We start from the raw sequence: 10,448 nt of genomic DNA on the forward strand, positions 1-10,448 counted from the left end.
TAAAATTAGCCATGCATAGTGGCACGTGCCTGTAGCCCTAGGTACTCAGGGGGCTGAGGCAGGAGCATCCCTGGAGCCCTGGAATTCAAGGCTGCAGTGAGCTATGATCCCACTGCTGCACTCCAGCCTGGGTAACACAGTGAGATTCAGTTTCTAAACAAAACAACAAAGACTGCAGCCACGGAACACTGAGCCCCAAGTGAGTGCAGGGCCCCATGCCTCTGAGGGGCCGCATGCCTGGGAAGCCACCCTGCCCTCAACATTGGCAGCAGGAAGTACCATCCAATCCTGGATGGAGATTGGGTGAGTTCCCCAGGAGGGCCGGCAGTATTTACATGAATGACTGTTGATTTTCTCAGGAGGGTGGCACCATCAACTAATTAGGAATGCTGTCTACTTTGGCTCATTGTGTGTTCAAGGATAAAACGACAAATCAAAATAGTCTGGATGATTTCTAGAGCTTAGCTGCATTTCATTCCTCTTATCTCTGAGTTTTAACATAAGTCAGGGGCCTCCTCATGCAAGATTTATGCTGCTCACAGCTCCTCTCAATTTTTTCCTCCGATTTGTCTATCCATTTTCCCCAGTTTTCCCAGAGGACAGTGAAGCGGGGCTCTGACAGCCTGCTTCACCTAACAGCGACAATCAATCCTCCCGCAGGGTTTCCACTAAGCCTTGGCTGCTAAGTACTTTTATGCACCCGAGCAGACAGGCTGTGTCGGCAGGCAAAGCACATCGGCCAATTTCCCTTCATTTAACTGCGAGACAGGGGGAGGCTCCGCCGGCAGGCGACTCCTCAAGAAGCGCAAATCTCACCTTCCCCGACTCCTCTCACCGCTAATTAAAACTGCCCCCCTTGGGTGATGGCGCGCCCCTGTAGTTCCAGCTACTCTGGAGGCTGAGGCAGGAGAATCGCTTGAACCCGGGAGGCGGAGGTTGCAGTGAGCCGAGATTGTGCCACTGCACTCCAGCCTGAGTGACAAAGCGAGATTCCGTCTTAAAAACAAAACAACAACAGCCAACCAACCAAACAAAAAAACCCTGAGTGACTTGGTGGCTCACACCTGTAAACCCAGCACTTTGGGAGGCTAAGGTGGGTAGGTTACCTTAAGTCAGGAGTTCGAGACCAACCTGGCCAACATGGTGAAACTCTGTCTCTACTAAAAATACAAAAATTAGGTGGGCGTGTTGGCTGGCGCCTGTAATTCCAGCTACTCAGGAGGCCAAGGCAGGAGAATCACTTGAGCCCGGGAGGCGAAGGCTGCAGTGAGCCGAGTTCGGGCCATTGCACACCAGCCTGGGCAACAAGAATGAGACTCCTCTCAAACAAAACAAGACAAGAAAAACCTGCGTCCCTCCTCATGACTCTTCTCTTGGCATAGCACCTGCAAAATATCTTCCTTATTTTTTTGTTGTGTCCGTTAGAACGTAGGCTCCAGGCAGGCGCAGGTGCAGGACTCAGGGGATTCGGTGATCGCGACAGGAGTCCAAAGTCTGTGTGGGATCCAACCTGTCTTAGGAAAGACCTCTGTATCCTCCCCGGTTCCATAGCTGGGTGTATGAAATTAACTGCCAACGGGCAGATGAACAGAGGAATGGGAATGCACATTTATTAATCTTTAATATTATCTGCATGGGGTCATTGCAGGAAAAAAGCTGAAAACCCCCAAACCAGTGAGCTTCGAGAGCTTATAAAATAGGAGAACTGGAAGCGGGTGTAGGTCACTTAGGGGAGAGGAACTGATTTTTAGGAAAGATGAATAGGTCTTTACGAATTTCTGACAAAGTTTGTCTAGGTGTGGTGTGGACTTCTGCTGTGATAAGAGTCCATTTTCCCTGTGTGACAAAACTCCAGGGAGGGAATTTAGGACAAGCCGATTTCTTTTGGAGGCTCTGTCTTTAGACAGGTTAGAGGAGAAAGTCTCTCTGCATTTGCTGTTTTTCAAGTGCCTCTCGCTCAAAATAATCAATATACCAAAGCGGCACATTTTAGGATGGCATACTCTGGTTTCCTTCACTGTCTTTAAGTTTTTGATGTTTTGTTCATTATAAACTTTTTTTGCGTTCATTTAAAATTTTTAAGACACTGTATTAAAACATTATTTAAATTTTGTCCCCAAGCGAGTGCCTCGTTCTCTCGCCTCTAGCCCGGGTCTGGCAGGAGTTGATTTTCTCAGTGCCGAATTCCCGGAGCCCACAACAGTGCTCGTCACAAAATTAATACTCTTGGTTCTCCAAATAAAACATTCAGGCCGGGCGCGGTGGCTCACGTCTATAATCCCAGCACTTTGGGAGGCCAAGGAGGGTGGATCACGAGGTCAAGAGATCGAGACCATCCTGGTCAACATGGTGAAACCGTGTCTCTACTAAAAATAGAAAAAATCAGCTGGGCATGGTGGCGCGTGCCTGTAATCCCAGCTACTCGGGATGCTGAGGCAGGAGAATTACCTGAACCCAGGAGGCGGAGGTTGTAGTGAACCGAGATCGCGCCATTGCACTCCAGCCTGGGTAACAAGAGCGAAACTCCGTCTCTAAATAAATAAATAAATAAATAAATAAATAAATAAATAAAACATTCCGTAAGCGCCGCCCCCAATTTCTTCCTGAACTCCAGGAACCCCCCCAGCCAGGACACAGGATGTCAGCGGCAAACACCCCGAACCAACGGAGCCCAGGTTCCCTACCGCCCCGCCCTTGTCCACTGTAAGCCCAACTGTCTTTCCCCTTCCCCGTCGCCCCATGCTCCCCGAGGCCCCTTCCAGGGTGCTGGGCCTCGGCTAGAGCTCCAAACCAGGGTTCAAATGCCCTGGGGAGATGGCTGCGGGACACCTACGGAGGGCCCGGCAGGGAGCGTGAGACTGGAAGAGAGCCCAGGAGGGAAGGACAGCGACGCGCGGTTTTCGGGGAGGAGCAGCGTGGGACGCTGAAGGGGCGCTCGAGGAGTGGGAGGAAGTGAAGGAGTGGGAAGAGCATGGTGTTGGGGACGCACAGAAGGCAGTAGGTGGGGCAGGACGGAGGGCACTGCGTCGGGAGAAAGTGGAGGGGCGCCGCAGAGAGAGCCGCGAGGGTAGAGCCCGGGGCCGGGAGGGCGCGGCAGTGTGACTGGGGCTGTGGGGATGTGGGCGGGGAGCAGTGGGGGTGGGGGGGGGGAGGGGTGGGGAGTGCGGGGATGCGAGCGTGGGCCAGTGAAGGGAGACTGCAGGAGTGTGGGCGGGGTGCAGTGAGGGAGGCCGCGGGACTGTGGGCGAGGCGCATGGAGGGGGAGAGTTCGGGGATGCGAGCGGGGAGCCGTGGGGTAGAGTGAGGGGATGCGGGTAGGGCTCAGGGGGTAGAGAGAGCGGGGTTGAGGGCGGGGAGCAGTGAAGAAAGTGCAGGAGTGTAGGGGGGAGCAGTGAGGGGAGAGTGCGGGGGATGTGGGCGGGGCCCGTGGGGTAGAGCGGGGGGGGGGTGTAGGCGGGGTGCAGTTGGGGGAGGGTGCAGAGACCTGAGGGCTTCAGGTTGCCCGGCCGGCTCAGCTCCTAGAGGCAGGTGCTGCGCTGTCGCCCAGACAGCTGGGGTCTCGGGTGTCTGAGTGTCACACTGTCAGCGCGGACACCCCTGCTCCAGCCAGAGGCGAGGCTGGGACCGAGGTCTGGGTGCAGCTGGGGCAGATCTTGAGAGGTCCGGCGGTGCGGACAGAGTCCAGCCACCGCGGCGCTTGCCACCGCCCGCTGGTGATCATTTCTCCTGCAGGTGTCCTTGGGCCGCTGGTGGCCGCGCGCCCGCGCCATGGTTGACGTTCTGGGCGGGCGGCACCTGGTGACCTGTAAGGGCGCGGCGGTGGAGGCCGAGGTGGCGCTGCAGAACAAGGTGGTGGCGCTGTACTTCGCGGCGGCTCGGTGCGCGCCCAGCCGCGACTTCACGCCGCTGCTCTGCGACTTCTACACGGCGCTGGTGGCCGAGGCGCGGCGGCCCGCACCCTTCGAAGTGGTCTTCGTGTCTGCCGACGGCAGCGCCCGGGAGATGCTGGACTTCATGCGCGAGTTGCATGGCGCCTGGCTGGCGCTGCCCTTCCACGACCCCTACCGACAGTGAGTGGGGCCTTGAGGGCGGGGGCCGCCCGGCGCGTCGCCCCGGTGTCCCGCCAGGCCTCCCTCTATACACTTGGGAGCTCTTTATGATGCCCCACCTCCCCCTTATTCCTCCCACCTCCCAGTCTCTAGGTTCACATCCCGACTCTGGTAAATCACACAGTCTCAGTTTCTCTAAGCCTCTCTTAGAGATCAGGGAGGGTCGAGACCAAATTAGAAAACCCAGGGCATCAGCACCCCCAGGAGGCTCGTGGAGCATGGACGCGGGCCGTTTCTGCCTCGGGTCTGGAGCTCCGGGAATCTGCATTGCTAAGGAGCTCCCAGTGATGTTGATGCTGTGGGTTCCCGCGCTTGGCTCCGGGAACCACCTGCCCAGTCGGCCCTGGAATCCCAGCACCGCTGTATGGTCCTCCCAGTTAGTGGGCAGGAAGCACAGGGACACGATCCGGTGTCTGAATGCAGGGATAAAGGGTGACCCGCGAAGACATCAGCTCTGTGACAGGCACCCACAGAGCAGGCTGCGGCTGGTGTGCTTGGGGAGGGATGGGGTCCAGGGCTGACAGGAACCCAGGTGCTGGCCACCTTTGTGGTTTCATTTTTACTGACACTGATGGAATTTCATCACCAGAGAGACGTAAAACCCATTACTATAAACTTTATTACTCTAACTTTTGGAAAGGAGCCGGTAGGGATTGGCAGAGAAGGAGCCGACTGGGATTGATTGTTCTGTTTTTGGGGTTGACCTCCTGTGGTCTCCTATGTGGTAAGAGTCCAGACTTAGGTTTAAAGCAGGCCTCCTCAAGTGTGTTGTCCCGGCCACCTGCTTCTAAGTACCAGTGTGAATTTCTGCATTTTGCTTTACAGAGGCCAGCCTCACATTTCACGGGATTATCATTAAGTTGTGGGATTACCCCCTAAGCTAATTATCATGAGATGACATTCCTTCTGGAAAATGAAAACTGGAAGCCAACTTTGGAAAGTTTTGTAGTTGAGTAATTAACTGGAAGAAATCTGATTGTTCTCCCAAGCACGACTTTTGGTGATTTGCAGTGAAAGAGGAGGCCCAGGCAGGGTGCCACCCAGCCTTGGTGGGGGAGGGGGGTAGTGACCTGCTTCTGGGAACTTCACTCACACTGGGACTCTGAAAGTCCCATTGATAATGAATCTTAAAGACAGGTGGTTCACTTTGCAAAAGGATTTCTTATAGAATCACTTCCAGTGGTGCTTTTAAAAATAAGATTGGACTTGCTTAATACTCAAGTTATTTGTAAGCTTTTGAAAGAACACAGGGTTGAAATCGAGAGGCGATGGCAGTGTTATTATAATAATTGGGCACAGAGCTCTGGCCCAGCTCTGGGATTTACTTGCTAGGTGATGGTAGGCAAGGTATTTTATTGCTCAGCATATGATACATCACGTGGTTGTTGTCAGGGTTGAGCTGATCAGAAAAGAGCTCATATGTCCCCTGGTTATGTCCCAGTTCTCTAATCTATTGCTCCATTTTACAGATGTGCCATTGAGGCATAGAGTTGAGTTCTCCTGGCTCTGGACACCCTCTTTCTGCCTTGCCCTACTTGGTCTCTGAGGGGGCGGTGAGCCTTGGCCCCCAGGATCACACAGACTGGCCTGGGGAGGTCATTGCTTGGGGCCCTGCAGACCTCTCTTCTGTTTCTGATGCTCTGGCCATGCCTGTGAGCTCCAGTTTGAGGCAGTGAGCTGCCTGACGTGGGTCAGCAGTGCACTCCTATCTTCTCAGCCTGGCTGGCCTGGGAGAGAATTTTCTTTTTGTAAACTCAGCTGATTGTCTCTACCCCTTTCCACAAGGAACTTCCTTCACCCCGTGGTTGTCACGTGTAAGCTAGGAAGTGGGATGTTCTGTGGGAATTGTTGGAGCTACGTCCTAAATTCTGCTTATCCTATCCTGGATTTGTGAAATCAGATCATGAGCAAAATGGAAATAACCACAGCCAGGAAGAACCAAAAAATGTACAAAGCCTTCGTGGGCACTTGGCAAGTTGCTAATGTGTGCAGAACACAATACTTTCTGGTTGGTGCTGTGGAGAGGTGGAGCCCAGGATAGTGGCATTATGGGAGCTCCACTTGGCAGGTGTGGGGTAATGGGGCCTCGTGCTTTCATTCCTCAGAGGCCCGAGCTCATCACCCTCCCTCCACTAAATTTCTGGTAAATCAGCTGAGTCAAGGGAGAAGAAAAACAGCTGCTTCCAAAGAGATCACAGAGTGGCACCCTTGGGGGTTACTGTTGGCATGGCTGGAGGCAGAGGACGGCTGCAGATGTACCTGCAGGGAGAGGAGGCCTGGGGCCCTCCCTTGTCCTTCAAGCTGTGCAGAGCTGAGCTTTCCAGTGTACCCTGCACCATACGCTCAACACAGCAGTGTGGACTGCCTTCAGCCCCCAGAGAGGCAGCTATTTACTAACGCCCCTGAAACTAAAGAATTGGGTGTGTGGCCGCGGCTGGCAGTTCCCTAAGTGCCCAGTGCAGGTGGGCTGAGAGGAGGTGCCAAGCCTTAATGTGGGGACAGCTTTGGTGACACACACCAGCACGCTCTGGAGGTGTGTTTTCAGGGTGAGGTTCCATCCTGCCCTGTCTTCCTTCCCTGCATTAGTGGGTTTATGAGTAAAACTCATTACCTGTCCAGGAATGAAGTAACAAGTTCTTGATTCTCCAGCAGGAATTCCCATGACATGCTGCTCTTCACAAAAGACATGATCAGTGGTGATCTTATATGATTTTATTAATAGCTCTCATCCCTTCTTGGCCTCCAGAACTTCGGCAGACCCCAAAAAGCATTGGAGGAGGTTGTCCCCTCCTCCTGCCTGCTCAGCTCTTAACACTGCCTTCTGGCCATGGCTGGTGTTACAGTCCCTCAACTTCCAGGCCCGACAAGTTTAGATCTGATGGAAAAGGAAATCTGGCTAGGGCTTCGTTTCTTGCGTAGGGAATGGCTCAGTGGGAGAAGATCAGTGCTTGTGCCAATAATTCCTGACTTTACCTTTCCAGCCCTTGTCTCTCTCCAGCTCTGTGTTCCCACTGCTTCCTGGGTCCTCAGGGCTCAACATAACCACTGAATCCACTGATTTTGCAGCTCCCAGGTCCTTCCCTTTCTGATCATTGCTGTTTCCTTCACTCAGGTGCTGGAGCTTTAGAATATTCCCCTAAGTGTTCTGCAGGGCCTCGGTGTTCCCCTCTAATTGACTCTTGGTTCAAAGACCAATCTGGTTTAGTCATGCCTTGTACCAGCTCTCCGAGGGTTTCCTGAGTTTCCATTGCCCACAGGATGGAGCCAGACATGGCTGAGTGCCTGGCATCCTCGGGGAGTGTGTTTGGTGGGTGGTTGGAGCAAGTGAGCAAAAGACAGTGCTGCAGAGAGATTTGCTTGGCCGCAGCCTGCTCCTGGCTGAGATGACAGAGACTGGAGTCAGGAGTTGCCATGGCAACGCAGAAGCGTGGTTATGCCAGCAACAAGGATGTGGCTGTGTTAGCTGAAGGCAGGGACTAACGTTGGTTGCAACAGTGCTGAGGACAAGGAGGAACTGTGCTCTTGGATTTTTCCCAAATGCTTGAAGTCCTGAGTTATCACCATGATAACGTTCTCTCCTCCAAAAGCAAGTTATCTTCCCTATGGAAGCAGCTCAGGGCCCAGAGGGGATCGAGATGATTTTAGTGAAAAAGTGTGGTTCTTCCTCTCCTGTGCAGCTCCAAGGTTACATTTGTCCCCAGGCAGAGGCTGCCAGCATGGAGATTTGAGGTACTGAGTGTCTCTTTGAATATCAGTGAAATGACCACCTGGCCTCCTCATTCCTCAAAGCCCAGCCTGCCCTGCATCCCCCTGACTGTCAGAGCGTGATTTAATATTGCAAGTGATTAAAACAACAACGATGACAGCAACTCAAAGAGCTTAAACAGTGAAGTTTATGGGCTGGCTTTAATGAAACACCCATCAGCCAGGAGATGGTCTCAAGGGAAAGCTGCAGGCTGCTGAAGATTCAGCTTTGTGGCTTGCCTTCTGCATGTCATTCCCTTGCTCAGGCTGCCGGCAGTGGCTGCCTGGCAAATCCTGTGTCTCCTCATGGTGGCAGAATGGCTGCTGTATCTCAGACTGCACATTCCCATACCTTTCTCTTTCCCAGCACATAGCCAGCTGCTGCACCAAGCCTCATGGATTCTGATTCTGCTAGTTCTCCATTTCCGTATTAGTAGGTGTAGCCAGGGGCCACCAGATAGATATGCTGACTGAGCAGCTGGCCCAGGTGGAATTGTAGGTGGGTGTTTCCCACCCAGTAAGGACATCTGGTATTTATCAAGTACTTATTATGTGCCAAGACTCATTCTTCATTAAGCTGTTTATTTAATCCTGACAACTACAGGCGGTGGGTTCTGTTATTCCCCTGGTGTAGATGAGGAATCCAAGGTGCAGGGGGTTAACTAGCTTGCCCACGACACACAGCTAGTTCCTGCCAGAACTGGAGGAGACATGATTTCCCAAGGAGGGTCACAGATGCTGAGCAGCAAACCACAGGCCTGTAGTCCCCGTGCTGTCAGGGGCACCCTGCCCAGCCTCCCCTCCACCTGCTCTCTCCTCCCTCCTCCCAGTTGGTGCAGGGAATGCAGAAAGCCCTGGGAGACTGCTGCGGGGTCAGCCAACTTGAGCGAGCGTGAACCACCGGATCTCAGGCACCACCCCAGTGTCAGGGGCAGGGAGACTGCATTTCTGATGAGTTCCCCGGTGATGTTTCTGGGACATTGTTTCTCTCACACTGTTCCTGACAGTGCTGATCAAAGGCTGGTTCATGGACTCAGGTCAGATGGGAATCTGTTAGGAGTGCACGTGCTGCCTGAGCTGAGGGTGCAGGAATCTGTAGGTGAGATGCTGCTGCTGCTGGCATCCCAACCCCTTCATGGCCCACCAGCGGCCCTCCAGGAGTCCTCACGGGCCCCAGCCAGATGGTCTGCTTCCCTTTATGAAAGTGACGCATGCTGCCCTGCTCTGTCCCACTGCCCAAAGTACAGATGCCGAAATAACCCATTTGCCAAAACTTCTGGATAAAGAGCTTAAATCAGGCTGCTGGCCATTTTGCTGCAGTCTTTATGCATAGAGCTACTTGGTTGTTTCTCTTTTCTTCCTTTTTTTTTTTTTTTTGGAGATGAGTTTCACTCTTGTTGCCCAGGCTGGAGAGCAATGGCGCGGTCTCAACTCACTGCGACCTCTCCTTCCTGCGTTGAGGCGGTTCTCCTGCCTCAGCCTCCTGAGTAGCTGGGATTACAGGCTCCCACCATCACGCCCAGCTAATTTTTGTATTTTTAGTAGAGACAGGGTTTCACCATGTTGGCCAGGCTGGTCTCGAACTCCTGACCTCAGGTGATCCACCCATCTCAGCCTCCCAAAGTATCGGGGTTACAGGTGTGAGCCACCGCGCCCGGCCACACATTTTTGTTTTATGCCTCTGAAGCTCATTGCTTAGGCAGTCAGATTTTAGGCGTTGTGCAGGATTCTTAAGATTCGAGAGAGGGACATGTCTGCCGCATCTTTCAGGCCCACTGCCGTGGTTCATAGACCTTTGAAGGCTCTGCCCAGCTGAGCTCCACACGAGCCTCCCCTGTTCTGGGCACTCACGGCTGTTTGTGATAGAGTTGGTGTCCCCTAAACCTGCAGTTTGACACGAATTTGCATCTGCTTGGCGTTTGAGGTTTTACTTTGTCAGTTCGGCGAATGTAGTTTTGGCAGAGAGGTCTCCGCCTTGTCTTTTTTTTCGCTCTGCCTGATGGGTTTGAGAGAATAGTTGACATGTTTATTTTTCCCATCTTCCCTTTCCCTCCTCAGGTGAGTCATTGGACCCCATGGGGAGCAGGTCCATAGCTGCCTCGGTGTGCCCTGGTTCCTTGAAGAACAGGGCTGCCCTGGCAGGAGTCATATATTCCCAGAAAGGCCACAGCCCTCCCACCAGTGTCCCCTCAAGGAGGTTCAGTCCACACTGGATCTGTGCAATGACCAGACTTGCCTGATTTTAGGCATTCTTGTGCCTTCTCTCTTTTTCCTTGCTGAATCTCCGTAGATTATTTTTTTTAGAGATAGGGTCTTACACTGTTGCCCAGGCTGGAGTGCGGTCGTGTGATCACAGCTCCCTGCAACCTTGAACTCCTGGGTTCAAGTGGATCCTCTTGCCTCAGCCTCCCGAGTAGCTGGGACTGCAGGTGCATGCAACCACACCTAATTAATTTTTTAAATTTTTTGTGGAGACAGGGTCTTGTCATGTCACCCAGGTAGGTCTTGAACTCCTCGGCTCAAGTGATCCTCTCATCTTGACCTCCCAAAGTGCTGGTTTTACAGGCTTGAGCCACTATGCCCAGGCTTGGTAGA

At 53.2% G+C, this 10,448-nt stretch overlaps 1 protein-coding gene across 2 annotated transcripts in view; it reads left to right on the plus strand.

The window, feature by feature from the left end:
• Window positions 1-2,673: 2,673 nt before the first annotated feature.
• Window positions 2,674-10,448, plus strand: part of NXNL2 (nucleoredoxin like 2) — an 18,813-nt gene continuing 11,038 nt past the window's right edge. Inside the window, exons 1-3 of one of the 2 annotated variants that reach the window (XM_032260410.1) lie at window positions 2,674-3,067; window positions 3,733-4,070; window positions 8,684-8,952. In XM_032260410.1, coding sequence (XP_032116301.1) covers window positions 3,769-4,070; window positions 8,684-8,952 — 571 coding nt within the window. In that variant the 5' untranslated portion in view covers window positions 2,674-3,067; window positions 3,733-3,768. Of the gene's footprint in view, window positions 3,068-3,444; window positions 4,071-8,683; window positions 8,953-10,448 lie in introns of those variants that run through there. The other variant, XM_032260411.1, reaches the window with a different exon arrangement.

Source organism: Sapajus apella, unplaced genomic scaffold (assembly GCF_009761245.1).
Source record: "Sapajus apella isolate SASKATOON/1434 unplaced genomic scaffold, GSC_monkey_1.0 scaffold118, whole genome shotgun sequence".
NCBI lineage: Eukaryota > Metazoa > Chordata > Mammalia > Primates > Cebidae > Sapajus > Sapajus apella.